Raw genomic sequence first — 19,192 nt, 5'->3', positions numbered from 1 at the left:
TTCAGAGGACATAATATTGAAAATGCTTTACTGGAAACACGAGATGAGATCAAATCGCTCCCGTTGATGGTCTGTTGGATCTTTGTTATGACAGGATTCTCCACTATGCTAAAATGAACCATGTTACCGGTGGCTTACTGGAAAAACATTTGTAAAAGAACATTTTAAGGGTTGAAGAGGTCATATGAGGTTGCTTAAAGGTGCAGTAGGTGATCTGCCAAAATGCTAACAGCTTAGCATATTATCTTTGGACGGCGGGGAGGGACTGTGATTCAAAGCCACACCCCCTGAAATCGCGAGCGCACCGTGTCAAAACAGCAGACAGACAACCCACTAGTTCATGTCATTCGCCAGTTAGTTAGTGCCAGCGCCGTGCAGGATTTACATGAAATACTTTGCCACACTTACATGCTATTTCAGAGTGAATATTCAGAGTAGCGGTAAACAGTATAGGAAGGCTATCATAGTTCAAAAATGACCCAATGTGAATATAAAAGCAACTTCAGCTCAGTAAAGCAGTTAGGCAGAATAGCGCTATTTACTGGTGTTTTGTTGTTAAACTAAATATAAATCTACATTATAGATGCTGTTAAAGAACCTTCTGAAACTAAAAATAATCACATCAATCTTTCACCGGGAGATTTCAGTGGCTGAACAACACGTCTGTGCATATAACCCATTCATAACACAACACAATCTAACATAAAATAGTTTTAAAACAGAACATTACCTGTCTAACAGTAATACTTCAGCCATGGTGTCGTCCTTCCTCCAGCGTGCTAAAGTAACTCCAATGTTGATTCAGGTTTTTAAAAGTTTCAATTCAGCTTTTGATTTCTCCCGGTCCGTCTCGTGACTGCGCGGCTGCTTTAAGGGCGAATTATACCCGCGCCTGGCTTTACAGTAATCGGCCCGAGCTCGGCTGTCCTTCGGCGCCTCCAGCTCCAACTCGGCATCTGCGAGCGGCCCGCAGCTCGCTCGGCCCGCAGCTCGCTCGGAGCGCATGCGTTTGTGATGCAGACGGGCACGCGCTAATGGCGGATCTGCGTGAACAGATGCGCAGAAGTCCGAATCTACATTTGCTGACAGACAGTCTGACCTGCCTATCGGAATTAAGGGAGATGTCGGTCCGACTCTATTTAATTGGATAAACAATTTTTTTAGTTTTATGCCTTACCCAGAATATAAAAATAAATATAAACACATTTAGATCATTTACTGTGATCATTACTATTGGACTGTGAAGAGACTTTCAACCAGCACAACAAAAAATGTTTCTGAAGACAATCACCTACTGCACCTTTAAAAGAAAAATGGTTTGTTTGTTTGGCGTAATGCGATATTTATATTAGAGCTGGGGCGAAAAATAGTTTGAGAAATTTGAGATTTCTGAGATTTTCAAAATGCCATTTCTGTGTGGAGTTTGGATGTTCTTCCCGTGTTCGCGTGCTCCGGTTTCTCTCACAAGTCTAAGACATGCGCTATAGGTGAATTGGGTAGGCTAAATTGTCCGTAGTGTATGGGTGTTTCCCAGTGATGGGTTGCAGCTGGAAGGGCATCCGCTGCGTAAAACATGTGCTGGATAAGTTGGCGGTTCATTCCGCTGTGGCGACCCCAGATTAATAAAGGGACTAAGCCGATAAGAAAATGAATGTATGAATGAGATTTTCAAAATGCATCGCTATTCTCTCGACTTGATTCTGAGCTTAATTTTGGACAGCAGATGGCGCTCTAGACTAGTTAGTAATAGCAGATGGTACTCCAGACTCTTTTTTTTTTTTATTAGCAGATGGCGCTCTAAGTTATTCTTTAACAACAAATGGCGCTCTAGGCTAATTTATAACAGCAGATGGCACAGATTTCTAGCAGCAGATGGCGCTGTAGGCTAGTTTATAACAACAGATGACGCTCTAGGTTAGTTTATGACAGCAATTGGAGCTCTAGGCTGGTTTTAACAGCAGATGGCACTCTTGGCTAGTTTTTAACAGCATATGGTGCTCTAGGCTAGTTTGTAAAAGCAGATGGTGCTGTAGGCTAATTTATAAAAGCAGATGGTGCTCTAGGCTACTATAAAAGCAGATGGCACTCTAGGCTAGTTTTGAACAGCAGATGGCACTTTTGGCTAGTTTTCAACAGCATATGGTGCTCTAGGCTAGTTTATAAAAGCAGATGGTGCTGTAGGCTTCTATAAAAGCTGATGGCACTCTAGGCTAGTTTTGAACAGCAGATGGCGCTTTTGCAACAGCAGTTAGTGCTCTAGGCTAGTTTTTAACAGCAGATGGCGCTTTAGTTTCAGCAGATGGTCCTCTAGGCTAGCTTTTAACAGCAGATAACACTAAGCGAGTTTATAAAAGGCGATGGCGCTCTAGGCTGGTTTTCAAACAGCAGATGGTGCTCAAGGCTATTTTATAACAGCAGATGGCACTCTAGGCTAGTTTTTAACAGCAGATGGTGCTCTATTCTGGTGTTTATCAACAGATGGGGCTGTAGGCTAGTTTTTAAAAACAGATGGCGCTGTAGGCTGGTTTTAACAGCAGATTGCGATCTAGGCTAGTTTTTAACAGCAGATGGCACTCTAGGCTAGTTTTTAACAGCAGATGGTGCTCTATTCTGGTGTTTATCAACAGATGGGGCTGTAGGCTAGTTTTTAAAAACAGATGGCGCTGTAGGCTGGTTTTAACAGCAGATGGCACTCTAGGCTAGTTTTTAACAGCAGATGGTGCTCTATGCTGGTGTTTATCAACAGATGGGGCTGTAGGCTAGTTTTTAATAACAGATGGCGCTGTAGGCTGGTTTTAACAGCAGATGGCGATCTAGGCTAGTTTTTAACAGCAGATGGCACTTTAGGCTAGTTTTTAACAGCATATGGTGCTCTAGGCTAGTTTATAAAAGCAGATGGTGCTGTAGGCTACTATAAAAGCTGATGGCACTCTAGGCTAGTTTTCTAAAGCAGATGGTACTCTTGGCTAGTTTTTAACAGCATATGGTGCTCTAGGCTAGTTTATAAAAGCAGATGGTGCTGTAGGCTACTATAAAAGCTGATGGCACTCTAGGCTAGTTTTGAACAGCAGATGGCGCTTTTGCAACAGCAGTTAGTGCTCTAAGCTAGTTTTTAACAGCAGATGGCGCTTTAGTTTCAGCAGATGGTCCTCTAGGCTAGCTTTTAACAGCAGATAACACTAAGCGAGTTTATAAAAGGCGATGGCGCTCTAGGCTGGTTTTCAAACAGCAGATGGTGCTCAAGGCTATTTTATAACAGCAAATGGCACTCTAGGCTAGTTTTTAACAGCAGATGGTGCTCTATGCTGGTGTTTATCAACAGATGGGGCTGTAGGCTAGTTTTTAATAACAGATGGCGCTGTAGGCTGGTTTTAACAGCAGATGGCGATCTAGGCTAGTTTTTAACAGCAGATGGCACTTTAGGCTAGTTTTTAACAGCTGATGCCGCTTAAGTCTTGTTTTTCACAGTAGGTGGCATTCTAGGCTAGCTTTTATCAGCAGACGGCCATGCAGAGTAATTGTTCACAGCACTCTAGGCTAGATTTTAACAGCAGACAACACTTGTATAAATGCAGATGACACTCTAGGCAAGTTTTTAACTGCAGGTGATGCTCTTGGCTAGTTTGTAACTACAGATGGTGCAAGAGGCGTAGCAGACATTTTAAAAGTGGGGGGACAGCTGAATGAGATCTAAAAGTTAACGTTCATATAAGTATTAATCAACTGTTTCTAAATGGTCTGTACCACCCATCCCCCTCAGTTGCTACGCCCCTGGATGGTGTTTAGGCTAGTTTTTAACAATAGATGGTGCTCTAGGCTACTTTTGAACAGCAGATGACACTCCAGGTTAGTTTTTAACGCCATCTACTAAGCTCAAAATCATTTTAAGAGAGATTAGCAATGAAGTATGAAAATCTCTGAATGGATTTTGAAACCATTTTCCACCACATCTCTAGTTTACGTGATTTAATAACACAAAATGAGAAGAATTAATAATTATATTGTTTAATATATTGTTGCTCGTCTCTGCTCTGCTTGAATTTTACAAATCTCATCCTTCTCAAACATGAGGTCTGATTGGCTAAATACCTCAAGCATGTGATGGAAATGTTTCACCTTTACTACCTTATGAATTGGATGCCGAATCTGGTCCAGAAAATGCAGATGATTAAGTGGATTGAATGTAAAAGATTTTTATTAAAAAAAACAAACTTTTTGGGTTTGTGATTATGGATCAGGGATGGGCAAACTTGGTCCTGGAGGGCCGGTGTCCTGCATAGTTTTGCTCCAACCCTAATCAAAACACACCTGCCTGTAGCTTTCTAATAATCTTGAAGACTCTAATTAGTGTTTTCAGGTGTGTTTGATTAGTGATGGAGCAAAAGTCTGCAGGGACACCGGCCCTCAAGGACCAAGTTTGCCCATCCCTGTTATATATATATATATATATGTATATGTATATATATATATATATATATATATATATATATATATATATATATATATATATATATATATATATATTTTTTCAAAAACACTTAAAAGACAGCAGAAAACCTGAAATGACTTCATATGACCCCTTTAAAGCTATCAAGATTACTGGTTGGTCAGTGTTTGTTTAGTAGGATGAGATCGAGATTGACTGTATATTGGTAGTTGACAAATCCAAATTTGAAGTAAATAGAGCTTCAGTGTAAGTGTCAACAATTTTAAAATTAGATAAAAATATCTTCAATTGTGTTCTGAAGGTGAAAGAAAGCACGAATTAGAAATAACAAGATTATTATTAGGGGATAGAAATTACTGGTCGATGTATTGTAGGATGCCCATGTGACTTGCCAATTGAGTATTTTCACTTCTACAGTGTAATTTCAAATGAGTAATATCTTATTTATTCAAATTTACATGGATATTTGACATGAATATTCACATTTACACGTTAAATTTACTTTTAAGCATTGATATGCTATGCTACAAACCCCTAAAAATGTCATGGCTGTCGTTTTAAACTTGTAGAAACCTTCTTTCTTCAGAGCACAAAATGATTAATTATATGAACTGCTTATTAGACTATTCCTTATGCACTTTATATTGAAGGGAGAGATTTTGGGGATAATTTGCTGATACTTTACCCTCAGGCCATATAAGGTGACATAATTTATTGGTTCATAAATAATGGTGCTTTGAGCTGTCCACAGCATTTTACCTGTAAATATATGACATTTCCTGTTAAAAAAGGTCAGCAGCATGTTGGATGGCCTGAGGTGAATTTACATTTCTGGGTGAATTATGCTTTTATTTGAACCCAAACTATTTTAAATGCAATTCATAGTCTATATAATTTAATATTTATTATCATTTAATTTTAACGGGGACCTTTTATGCAAAATGACTTTTATGAGGGGTTTAAACAACGTTGTGTGGCAACACTGTGTGAATATAACCAGCTTCTAATAGTAAAAATAAAAAATAAATTCTGGAATCCATCATTTTAAAATCATACTTGATAAAAACACTTTGATTGACATTCTCCTATTGGACGTGTCATCAGAGGGGAAAAGCCCCGCCTATTATTGACAATCTCTCCCTCATTAGCATAAACAGCCCTGAGTGAGAAGCAGTTGTTTTGAATCTGCTGCCATGCTAATGAATCGACATATTAGCTCCGCCCCTTTTTTGTTTTCAAAAAATCTAATTTGAATTTAAAGTGGCAGTCACTAAAATGGGACAATTTGGATCAAATGGGCAGCTTCAAAGAGTTAATTGTTGGATATTTTGGGCTGAAACTTTACATACACACTCTAGGGACATCGGAGACTTATTTTACATCTTATAAAAAGGGTTGCATTTAAATATATGCATCAATTTGTCAGCTACCAATATACTGTTTCTGAAATCTTGTCACTATAAATGGGAGAAGAATTTGATTTCAAGACGGCCTTTTATCATCCATCATTCATAACACCCTCTCCATATGCATGGCGTCTAGCATCTGCTTTTTGCGGTGCCATTTTATGGTTTGAACCCATATTTGGCACTTATGACACTGATGAAGTGGACTAACCCCCCCCCCCCAGATCCAGATTGATTGGTTGATTGATTATTGTTTGGTCTGCTATTGAGACTAATGGCGTGTTTCTTTCCTATAGGCTCCCGGGACAAGCTCTGCTTGACCAAAATCAGCCCATGGGACTTTTTAAAGACATTCCAAAATGTTTATTTTTACCAATGTGTAACATGTTTACTATGGTTTCACTCCAGGGAATACAATATTTTAATAAGAAACTGTAAAAAAATGAAATAACAATGTAATGAAGCACTTTATATTGGAGCGCTGCATATTTTAAAAAGCCTGATGCATTTTTCGTAGTGATGTCCTTTTTATAAGACTAAAAAACAAACAGTTGCCATCTAGTGAAACACAGTATTAATAATGTCTAGAGAATCACTGTTTTTATTGTCAATTTTTCATAACAAACCTTTTTTTAAATTGGTTTTCTTTGCGTTTTTGAGAAACCCACATACTGCAGTGCAGCACTTGTTCTTTTTTTTCTTCTTTTAATCAAAATAATGAAGCGTAGATGCTTTTTACTTCTTAATTTTTAAAAAAAAGAGAGAGAAAAACAAGCTTGGTCGTGTTATTTGACTAAAATAGCATTACCATGCCTGAAAATGAAGTCTGAGGGCCTTCACATTTCACTTCTGTGTAAAAAGATTGGTCGGTTGGTTTCCCTCCAATGGTGGTGATTTTAGTTTGTTTCTGAGTTGCGATAGCTGTAAAAGTCCATTCTTTCCTGCTGTGACTGTTAGTGCTGGAAGATCTGCTCACCTTACACTGGGAGGAAGAGGTTAATGGTTTCTAACCACAATTCACAGTTGCTGTAACTATAAGAACGACTGACACGTACAGACCACACAACATATGGTGACTACACTGCCTGTCAAAACTCTGGAATCGTTTATAAAAAAAGTCTCTTCAGCTCACCAAGGCTGCCTTTATTTGATCAAAAAATACAGAATAACCAAATTGTAAAATAGTAAAAATCTTCAGCAAAAATAAAGCAGTTTTTTATCACATTACCTTGGGTTCAGACTATGCAATAGTGACATCAGGTGATTGGGGCCAAAAGGGTATAAACATGAAAACTGATCACGTGAATGAACAGTTTGACCACATTGAGACAACGATTTTTATTTTAAGACATAATGGGGTATTTGCATATGTGCTATTAGACCCTGAAGGCCCTGATATAGTTAAACAAACTTTACAAATGAAAATCCTGCAAAAACTAAGTTTATTTTGGGCCAAAAGTGTACAAATATAAAATTTGATCATGTGAATGAACAGATTGAACATGTTGCGACAGCAATTTTTATAAAAGACATAGCGTAGTCTTTTTATGTGTATATGCTAGTGACCCTTCAGGCCTTGATATAGTTAAACAAACTTTTCAAATAAAACCAAAATTATGTAATGTCAAACAAAATCCGGCCAAGTTTATTTTGGGTTCGAATCGGCAGTTTGAAACAGTAAAGCGACAGAATGAATTGGTTCATGACTGAAGGATATGGAAGGTGGTTTAGGCCAAAAGTGTACAAACATAAAATTTGATAACGTGAATAAACAGTTTGAACGTTGAGTCAGTGATTTTTATGAGACATAACGTGATATTTGCATATGTATATGCTAGTGACCCTTAAGGCCCTATTATATTTAATCGAAATCTTAAAATGAAAACTTAAAATGAATAATTTCAAACAAAATTTGGCCAAAGTGAAGTTTATTTTGGGTTCAATTCGGCAGTTCGAAACAGCAAAGCGACTGAACGAATTGGTTCGTGATTAAAAGGTATGGAAGGTGATTTGGGCCAAAAGTGTATAAACATAAAAATTGATCATGTGAATGAACAGTTTGAACATGTTGAGCCAGCGATTTTTATTTTAAGACATAATGTATTATTTGCATTTGTATACGCTAGTGACCCTTAAGGCCCTATTATATTTAAACGAAATCTTATACTGAAAACCGAAATGAATAATTTCAAACAAAATTCGGCCAAAGTGAAGTTTATTTTGGGTTCAATTCGGCAGTTCGAAACAGCAAAGCGACTGAACGAATTGGTTCGTGACTAAAAGGTATGGAAGGTGATTGGGGCCAAAAGTGTATAAACATGAAAATTGATCATGTGAATGAACATGTTGAGACAGCGATTTTTATTTTAAGACATAATTTAGTATTTGCATATTTATATGCTAGTGACCCTTTAGACCTTGATATAGTTAAATTTTTCAAATAAAAACCAAAACCACGTAATTTTAAACAAATTCGGCGGAAACTAAGTTTATTTTATTTGATTAGGCAGTTACATTGTCATTAGGCAGAGACAATAATTTTATCGTAATTTTTATTGTATTTTTGTATATGCTAGTGACCCTTAAGGCCTTAATATAGTTAAACAAACTCCTCAACTGAATGCATGTAGAAATTGCAGTGTGTTGTCAGTAGCTATGTTTCCATCCACCTATTTTATTCCACCTATTTCATTAAACGGTTGACGAAATCGCCATGATGTGCATACATTTTGAAAATGTGCATAAAAAACGAATTCGGATAACTGAGTAGGATAAACTTTTTATTCGATAAGAAAAGATGCGCAAGAACTACGATGCAAACACTTACCGCACAAATTTCAGTATGCGCATTAAAAAAAAAAAAGTGATTTTGTGGTAAGAGATCATGTGATGGTAAACGTGTAAATGGACAAACCAGCAGGCTGAGTACACTATAAAACATATTAAAAGGCCTTACCGTTCAGGTATTAGTGTTATTATATTATTAATGACCTCCAGAATCAAGAGCGTCTGTGCTCCGCGTCTGACACCTTCAAACGCCATCGCGCATTTATTGAGTGTCAGGATTGCCTTCTGAGCATACCTGTCAACCCTATCGTTTTTCCCGGGATACTCCTGTATTTGATAGTTCCATCACGCTATCATCCCGCAAAGGTATTTTCCCGTATTTCTCCCGTATTGTCAGTGTTTCTCTGAAGGGTGGCAAGAAACATTAAATAGCCGAGCCTCCCTATACGCAACCCATACCGCCGTACCACCAGAGGGCGCCTCTTGCTTTTAAATGCAAGTCTCTTCTGTGCTTTTGCTTTGTTTAGGCACAAAAACACTTTAAAATAAATATAAAAACAGCGCGATTCCCCTTCCTTTTTATTACAGGTGGCGTCACCCCTCCTATGCAATCCTCAAAACAGTCATATAGTGGTGCGTGAATGTCAGCTGATGCACTCCATAGTGATAAATAGACAATGTTTCCCAAACGGATTCTGTACATGCGATTAAGAGCGGAGCGAAAGTCTGGCTTATGGGTGCGTGGTAAAACAGACATACAGACATAATTAATAATAACATATAAGGATGTCGATCTTGGTGTTTTGTTTTGTTTTTTTCAAACACAACTAATTTCGTCTTAAATGAGCATAAAAAGTTAGGAAAGCAGTCGAATGCATTTGTTATATTGTTAGATGTGTGCATTTTTATAGTGAAACCTCTGTTATGTAATGTAATTAAACGAAAAAATCGAAATAAATAAGAGATTCATTTGTTGCTCTTTAATCAGAATGTGTACGTTATACAGTGAAGAATTGGCGATTGAGATTTGATAGCTTGATTCTAAAGCTTGAATAAGAATCCCTTATTATGGTGGGCATATCCCTTATTTTCACATCCCAATGTTGACAGGTATGCTTCTGAGGCGCAAGTCATTTATTAGATGAAGAAAAGATTGACGCAGCTTCTCCAACCACAGCAAATTCCGTTTTTACTGTTGATATTTGGCGCCAGTTAATCAGGAAGTGACGATTTTGTTCGCTTTGACTTGTTGGATGGAAACGCTGCTTTATTCGCACGTCTTTTAAGCGATAATCCAGTTTTGCGCATAAAGTTCATTCGCATTTTTGGATGGAAACATAGATTGTGATGCGTATCTGCTGTTTGGTTTCAACGTAAAAAGTAAATCCACACTTTCCTGATGAAGCGTTTGGAACCACTTGAGCAACAACAACACTACCGTTAACTCAGCCATTATTGTGTGTTTGTTTGCTCTTGCCTTTAAAGAGTCATGAAGCCATAAAACATCATAAACACCCTGTCTAGATGTGGATGGATATATATGCGCGCCATGTTGCTAAAAACACTACATTTCACTATCAAGTGAAAATTGGTTGCTCTGGATAAAGAAAAGAAATTTTGAAGCGACATCACGGCCATGAGGTAAATATGCAAATTCTGAGTGGCGAATTGTAGCCATGTCGCAGTGACGTCATTGGGTTTTTTGCATTCTGTGCATGAGTTCACAATGGAATCACCACACATAAAGAATAAGATGTAACTTTATTATGCATTAGAAAGGTTGGTCTAACCTTCGTGTTAGCTAACAGTAAGTAACTTACCTGTTAGTATCATTGTTCAGAGACATCGGTCATCAGTGCTCCGTTTCTAAGTATGCTAACGCTAAAACACATACTATGCATGCATGTGACATCATCATTTTCAGGTGTTTACACAAACACAAGCAGCATGAAAGCATTTTCAGAAACGTCCACTTTGAGACCCATTTCCAAATGTGCGCATTTTCAGTCCCAAAAAAGATGTCGTCGTACAAACGAACAGGCAAAACGTTTTCAAAAAGTTTCCCGTTTTTGGCTTAATATGTTCTTGTGTAAACCACCCTTAAACCCGGAGAAAAAGCTGCAACAAATCAGCTTTGCTATCACTGAAATCTTTTGAATAATTATTCATTAATAAACGCAACCTTGATGAGCATAAGGGCCTGGACACGCCACGCCACGCCAACGCCAAACAACTAGCCTTGACTAAAACCAAGTGTCTTGTCATCTCTTGAATCTGGATCAAAACACTGAGCATGACCAATCGGTGTCTTTCTACACCTGCAGGGGGCAGTAGTCTGTTTTCTTATTCAGTAAAGAAAAACCGGAACATGAAATACAAAGTGTAAAACAAATCAGCGGTTGGTATCAATGAGTATGTTTACATGGACACTAGGCTTGGGAGGTATCCAAATTTTGATACCGTCAAACCTTCTCCCTATTTTACCTTGGTGTCCGGTATTACCTTGCATAATAACAAAAATTATGACGTAAGACTCAGACAGCGTCACCAAAATGTTGGCTTGTGCCTAAACCATTCAGAAACTGAATACCTTATATGCGACCTTAGCTTCGCGGTCATCTGTTTGTCTTATGCGGGACACACACACGCACAGAGAGAGAGAGAGAGAGCCCCAAGCGACGCACAGCCCCATGCTCTCTCTCATTCACATACACACACACATAGAGAAAGTACCAAGCGGCGCACAGCCTCACAATCTCTCTCTCCCTCTCTCTCATTCACATACACGCATAAACAGCATTCGCGTGTGCTGGCTCGCTCGGGAGTGATGTTGTTAGACCGCTCGCCCGCTCCCTTTCATTTTACACCAGAGTTACAGACCGCTCCCGCCCTTTATTCGGCAATTTTTTCCAGCACTGCAAGAAATCTGGTCGGGTCCCGCTATACACCAGCAGGAACGCAGACCTCTTGTTCGTATTTACCACGTCTCTCTTCTCGTTCGGAAATACTGCCAAACTGCAGGTCACTTGGTGCGCGACTCGCCATCTTACCTCACCTCTCTCTCTCCTCCACACTGTCCCGTGATGACACTCACGCAAAAGCATTTGTAGGCATTAAATAAAAAATATTTATTATTTAATACCTGTCTCCTATTAAAGTGCATAGTTTTTATAAACGTTATTGAAACTGACACCATTGTTATTTTTAGATCCCGCGGCATACCGTATTACCGCCCAAGCCTAATACACACCAATACTTCGATTTTAATATGATTAAAACAATACTCTGATTAAGAGTCTACCATGTAAACAGCAAATTTTTATTTTATTTTATTTTATGATGACCTTAATCTGACTGAAGTCGAACTAAACAACAATCGAATTAAGACATGTGGATTATTCCTCTTTTAGTCGCAGTATTAAAGTGCAATAGAGACATGTAAACACCGTAATCAAGCTACTACCATCATTTAGTAGTTTTCAGAATTTCTCTTTCAATTCTGCTGTAATCACCTTCATCAAATTGTTGTTTTATTCAGATGAAGGCAAATAATTCGATTATGTCCATGTACATGTATTTATTATCACAGAAATTATCACTCACCACGGAAGGATTCGCTCATACAAATATGTCCGATAATCCATATCGTTTGCAAATATTTGAGAAATGTAGTGAAATCACAGCCACCTCCATTGTGTTCCTATTCGACTTATTGTTTACTTGATTTCATCACTTCAGTTTTTGCTCTCACCAAAACAACCAATCAGAACGCTCTCTTCAGCTGACACTGATTCTACATGATGAACCAGGCCAACTTGATTCGACGTTAACTCAACGAAAGGCGACGTGTAGACCAAATAGCCTGACCAACGAAGCCAAACAACCGACTTTCAGAATGGCGTGTCCCGGCTCTGAGACTTCTTTCACACACACTCAAAGAGTTTTGATTTCAAAGTTTTGATTGGCTGTGTGTCTAGAAATTCACTCGTCAGCGAACACTCCTGTCGGCAAATCAGCAGAGGGGCAATTCTGGTGCTGAAGTGCGTCTATTGGTTGTTATGTGACCTGACTTTGCCTCATTTGACTGTAACCGAATGCATGAGCATCCAACAGAAAGCACTGATGTCTGTTTGGCTGCAATTCTTCATCCAACCTATAGGGGTAAAATGGCGAAATGTTGCCTTTTTTCCATTTAGATGTATATTAGTAAAGTTAGAGTTCATATATCCTTAAAAGTCGTAATATGTTCTCCGTGTAGATTTAGTTCATATCTGCATCAGACATAAGTCTTCCTAATCGCGCGAGGAATCCTTTTATTTACTGCAGTTGGAGAGTCAAACAAAACATTTTTGCCTTAACCACTTGAGTGAATGTCGCCCCCTGCTGGTTTACGTAGACTAGGACAGCTCATTAGCCTTAACCATTCACAGTCATCAAAGTAACCCATTGAATACGAATGGTAGACGCGGCTGAGGAGAATTTAAACAACTCATTTTACGCACAGATGATTCTGCAGTCTCTTGTTATTCTTTTTTTTATATAACAAACGTCGGATTTAGCAAAAATGTTTGTGCCGTGTGCAGTATTTTGTATGGATGTCATGTTACATATTGATAAATATTGACTGAGGAATAGTTTTCTTCTTTGTTTTTCGTGTCTTGCATTGGAGGGAAATACGAGTCGTGTTCAAACCAGGAGATCTTCGGAAACGAAGAACACGACGTACCTTAGAGATTTTCAAGAGCATGAATTATGAATTAAAAAAAAGAATGTTAAAAAGAGATTTAACATTTGCCACACTGAACTTATGCTGAAAGCATGTTAAATATTGCACTAAGATGGCATACATTAAACACAGAGATGAATTAAAGGTATCTGTAAAACATTTAGAGTTATAAAATGGTCTTATAGCGCATTCAATATAGAGATGTTTCATAAATGTTTCAACGAAATCTTCTCTGTCAACAAAAGTGTCTGTTGAATGCTTGATGTTGCGATTTCTGGTTGCTCAGCCTCACGGTTTAATCAGGTAACACAAACTTGATGACTGAACGAGTAGGTTGTGTTTAAAGACAAACAGTGGAGCTTGCTTTTTAGGGTGAATCTCACAAAATATAATATATATTTACAGTTGAAGGCACGATTATTAAACCTCCGGTGAAGGACATTTTTTTTTCTATCTAAAATTTCTTTTAATTTGGCTAAAATAAAATCACTTTTATATGTTTTATAATAGCTTTTAAGGTCAATATTATTACCCCCTTTAAGTAATTTAGATTTTTTTCGATTGGCTACAGAACAAACCAATGTTTTGCCTAATTACCTTACCTTGCCTAGTTAACCTAATTAACCTGGTTAAGCCTTTAAATGTCACTTTAAGCTGAATACTGGCATGTTGAAAAATATCTAGTAAAACAAAATGTACTGTCATCAAAAGAAATGAGTTATTAGAAATTATTTATTAAAACTATTATGATCAAAAGTGTTAAATAATTTCTCTGTGTTCAATAGCACTTGGGATTATTTGACAGGGGGGCTAATAATTGTGCACAGTACACACACACATGCATAATTATAAATCACCTTACTTGTTTAAATCTTCTCATGTCAGCCAATCAGATTCGAGAAGCAGAAAGAACTCTTGTACATCAAGAAAATTCGAGCAAGTAAGGCAATTAATGAGAATTTAGCAAGAAATTTGATTGATTTTCATTATTGTATTCATTTGTTATTTATTTTTACGGTTTTTATTTTTGTCCATTTACTTTTTTCACAGTTAATTCGAGTTCATACGTATAGATTCCTGTTCCCGCCACTGAATAGGACATAAAAAAAAGGTTGTTGCAACTTTATATCTCGGAATTGTGTGATACAAACTTAAAATTCAGATTTTTTTTTCTCAGAATTGTGAGATGTAAGCTCTAAATTGCAAGTTATTAAGTCAGAATTGCGAGATATCTCAGAATTCTGACTTTATTTTTCAAAATAGTGAGTTTATAAGTCAAAATTGCAAGTTATGAAGTCAGAAGTCTGAGATAAAAAGTCAGGATTGGGAGTTATGTAGTGAGAATTCTAACATATCTCACGATTCTGAGAAATAAAGTCACAAATGTGTGATAGAAATTTACAATTGCATGAAAAAAAGTCTGCATTGCGAAATATAAAGTCAGATTTCTGACATTATATCTAACGATTCTGAGAAATAGTTTAAACTGAAAGAGAAACCAAAGGTGAAAGAAAAAACATCTGAATTCTGAGATGAAAAGTCCAAATTGCAAGTTATTTAGTAGTTTCCTGTTATGAAGACTGACCTTAAGTGGAGTGTTAAAGACACATGCACAACTCACTATTCTGAAAAGTGAAGTCAGAATTCTGAGATAAATCCGAGTTGCGAGTTATAAAGTCTGAATTCTCTGATGATAGATCGCGCAATTCTAAGAAATAGTAGAAACTGAAAGATATAAACTCAAAATTGTGAGAAAAAAAAAAGAGTCCGAATTCTGAAATAAAAGGTCAGAATCGTGAATAATAAAGTCAGAATTCAGACATTATATCTCGCAATTCTTAAAAATGAAGTCGCAACAGCTTGATATAAACTCACAAATGCAAGGAAAAAAAGTCTGAATTCTGGAATGAAGAGTCCAAATGCAGGTTATAAAGTCAGAAATCTGATATTATATCTTGCGATTCTGAGAAATAGTCGAAACTGAAAAAGAAAATAAAGTCCGAATTCTGAGATAAAAAGTCTGAATTGCGAGTTTTTGACTTTATATCTTGCAATTTTGAGAAATAAAGTCACAAATGTGTAATACAAACTCACAATTGCGAGAAAAGTCAGAATTGCGAGTGATAAAGTAGTTTCCTGTTATGGAGAACCTTAACCTTAAGATCTGAATTGGAGTGTTAAAGACTTCTGAGAAATAAAGTCGCACCTGAAAGATATAAACTCACATTTGTGAGGAAAAAAGATTTCTGAAATTATATCTCACGATTCTTAGATATAAAGTCACAACTGCGTAATATAAACTCACAATTGCAAGAAAAATAAGTGAATTCGGTGATAAAAGTTCACATGGCAGGTTATAAAGTCAGATTTCTGACATCATATTTTGCGATTCTGAGATGAGTCGGAATTGCGAGTTATTAAGTCAGAATTCTCTGATCTTAAATCTTGCAATTCTGAGAAATAAAGTCACAAATGTGTAAACTCAGAATTGTGAGAAAAAGTCTGAATTGCGTGTTGTAATGTCTGAATTCTGACATTATGTCTTGCGATTCTGAAAAAAGTGATATAAAATGTCATAATTGTGAGTAATAAAGTCAGAATTCTTACGTTATATCTCAAAATTCTTAGAAATAAAGTTGTAACTACATGATAAACTCACAATTGTGCAAACAAAAGACAGAATTCTGAGATAAAATAGTCAGAATAGTGAGTTTTAAAGTCAGAATTTTGACTTTATTTCTCACAATTACAAGATATAAAGTCGCAACTGCGTGAAATAAACTAAAGTCAGAATTCTGAGATAAGTTGGAAGTGCGAGTTGTAGAGTCAGAATTCTCTGATAGGCGATGCAGTGGGTAGCACGTTCGCCTAACAGCAAGAAGGTCACTGGGTCGCTGGTTCGATCCTCGGCTCAGTTGGCATTTCTGTGTGGAGTTTGCATGTTCTCCCTTCGTTCGCGTGGGTTTCCTCCGGGTGCTCCGGTTTCCCCCACAGTCCAAAGACATATGCGGTACAGGCGAATTGGGTAGGCTAGATTGTCCGTAGTGTATGAGTGCGTGTGTGGATGTTTCCCAGAGATGGGTTGCGGCTGGAAGGGCATCCGCTGCGTAAAAACTTGCTGGATAAGTTGGCGGTTCATTCCGCTGTGGCGACCCCAGATTAATAAAGGGACTAAGCCGACAAGAAAATGAATGAATGAATGAATTCTCTGATATATCTTGCGTTTCTGAGAAATAAAGTCACAGTGAAATAAACTCACAATTGCAAGAAAAAAAGTCTTACATTATATCTCACAATTCTGAGAAATAAAGTCGCAAATGTGTGATATAAACAGAAAGTCAGAATTGCGAATTATGAAGTGAGAATTCTGACACAATTTTAAGAAATTTTCGAAACTGAAAGATAAACACAAGTATGAGGAAAGGTCTGAATTGCGAGTTATAATGTATAATTCCGAAATAAAAAGTCAGAACCGCTACTTATAAAGTCAGAATTTTGACATTATATCTCGTGATTCTGAGAAATAGTCGAAACTGGGATATAAACTCACAATTGCGAGGGAAAAGTCTGAATTCTGAGAAAGTCTGGATTGCGAGTTTTAAAGTCAAAACTGCTCTTTCAACACCATTAATGTCCACGTTGCTGAACAACATATGTAAAACAATGTGAAGACTTGTGCTGCCGCCTTTGCTTCTCTCCTGAACTTGAAAATATGATTGGCAGAATGCTGGATTAAGATCGTCTAGGGCAGGGGTGTCCAGGAGGGCCGGTGTCCTGCAGATTTTAGCTCCAACTTGCCTCAACACACCTGCAAAGATGTTTCTAGAAAGCCTAGTAAGAGCTTGATTAGCTAGCCCAGGTGTGTCTGGTTGGGGTTGGAACTAGAGCAGGGGTGGGCAAACTCGGTCCTGGAGGGCCGGTGTCCTGCACAGTTTAGCTCCAACCCCAATCAAACACACCTGCTTATAGATTTCTTGTCATCTTAAAGACACTGATTAGCATGTTCAGGTGTGTTTGACAAGTGTTGGAACAAAACTCTGCTGGGACACCGGCCCTCGAGGATCAAGTTTGCCCATCCCTGAACTAGACTTTGCTGGACAACCGGCTCTCCAGGACCGAGTTTGGACATGCCTGGTTTAGGGGGTCGAATTGAGATCGTGCAGCTCTATGTCGTAACGCAGCCTAGAATCCGACTGTTTGTCTCGCTTTAAAAAAGGTAATATATAGTTGAACTGAGCTATTGTCCATTTTATTCGTATGGATTCGCAATTTTGAATTAAAATCTCACAATTCCGAGAAAAAAGAAAGTCAGGATAGCATGTTTCTATCACTAAATTCTGAGATAAAAATTCGGAATAAGCTTTTTTTTTTAAATTATTCAGTGGCAGGAACTTATGAACTTCCATAAATACATCATAAAGGAAGAAATAATGTACAGATAATATAGTCGAAAAGATTTTTATGTTAAAAATAAAAAATAAACGCACACATAATCCAAATGTGTTTTGTGAGATTCACAATGCTAAGAGCTGTTTCAACTTACGATTGAACAGGGATTTGTTTTGTAAAACCGATTTCACATAGGTAAAAGTGTTTTTTATTTGTGTATTTCGTTTTTTGTTTATGGAAATCACTGGATCAGGATGTTTTGGCCTCGAACAACGGCTTACAACTCGACTTTACATTGCCAAATGTGCACAAAAGCGTTAACTGTGCACACACTCTCTCTTCAGCTACCTGGCTTTTGTTTTCCTTCACAGCCTTTTTCCTTCGTTCTCTAAATGACTGAAAGCATCTCAATAACAGCCGTGACTTCGCTAGTCCTGTCAGTGTGTATTAGAATGAGACGGATGAGCTAGTAAAACCCATAACCCCTGTACACACATGCATGCTCCTGACGTTTCTAACTCTTTAAAACAATGAGCCATTTTTGTAGGAACGTGAACTGTTTGGCATTAGAATACATGTGACTTAACACTGATAGAACAATAGCTTTATTATGCCACAAGCCACTGTTTTGATTTCACTTTTACTTTTGGAGACGGGATTGTGAGTTGATCTTTTTGGGAAATGTGCTTCTGTTGTCGTCACACGGGGGGAAATGCAGTTTTCGGATAGAGTCATAGATACGCAATACATCAGTTTACTCCTCTGGTGTGATCTTAGCTATTAGCTCTTACCTGCAGTAAAGTGGTTTGTAACATTGAACTAAGATTTTCTTGATTTAGTTTTTTTTATATTTATGATTTCATATGTATTCCTTTTCTTTTGTTTGTTTTTTTTTACGTAATAAAATGGGGGAAAACAAACAGTAGTGTTTCTTTATATGACTTCACCCGGGATCTACATCAAATATGAAGACTGTTTTATTTTTATCATGTGCATGTTTTTTGGGGCGTAAATATCCTATTACAGTGGGAACAACACATTATATATACAGTTGGATGAATAAATATTGGGACATCGACACAATTCTAACATTTTTGGCTTTATGCACTAACACAATGGAATTAAATGAACGAGGTGTGCTTTAACTGCAAACTGTCATGCTGCGTTCACACCAGACGCGGCACGTGCATCAAGCGTGAGTGATTTACATGTCAAGTCAATGCAAACGCGCGAATAGACATCCTGCGGTGCGATACGCACGAAAGGCGCGGCCCGAATGACGCAAATTGCGCGAATGGCGCAGGGCGAATTGAGCATTTTGTGCGTTTGACGCGCTTAACAAGCGTTTCGCGCGAATCTCTCGAATTCGAAAATCTGAACTTCAGCGTACATTCGCGCCGCGTTAACCAATCAGAAGCTTGCTCTTGTGGGGGCGTG

General features: G+C 37.7%; 1 protein-coding gene across 15 annotated transcripts in view; it reads left to right on the top strand.

Moving 5' to 3' along the window:
- The window catches only part of slc44a1b (solute carrier family 44 member 1b), a 68,773-nt gene extending 59,513 nt beyond the window's left edge, over window positions 1-9,260 (top strand). For 12 of the 15 annotated variants that reach the window (XM_087281100.1, XM_087281098.1, XM_087281093.1 and 9 more), the window contains one exon: window positions 6,150-9,260. In XM_087281100.1, the coding sequence (XP_087137226.1) occupies window positions 6,150-6,173 (24 nt within the window). In that variant the 3' untranslated portion in view covers window positions 6,174-9,260. Of the gene's footprint in view, window positions 2,173-3,071; window positions 4,212-6,149 lie in introns of those variants that run through there. The other 3 variants (XM_087281086.1, XM_087281096.1, XM_087281087.1) reach the window with 1 other exon arrangement.
- Window positions 9,261-19,192: the final 9,932 nt, after the last annotated feature.

Source organism: Danio rerio, chromosome 14, assembly GCF_052040795.2.
Source record: "Danio rerio strain M-AB ecotype USA chromosome 14, GRCz13ab, whole genome shotgun sequence".
Lineage (NCBI taxonomy): Eukaryota > Metazoa > Chordata > Actinopteri > Cypriniformes > Danionidae > Danio > Danio rerio.
This window is presented reverse-complemented; position numbering and strand designations above follow the sequence as displayed.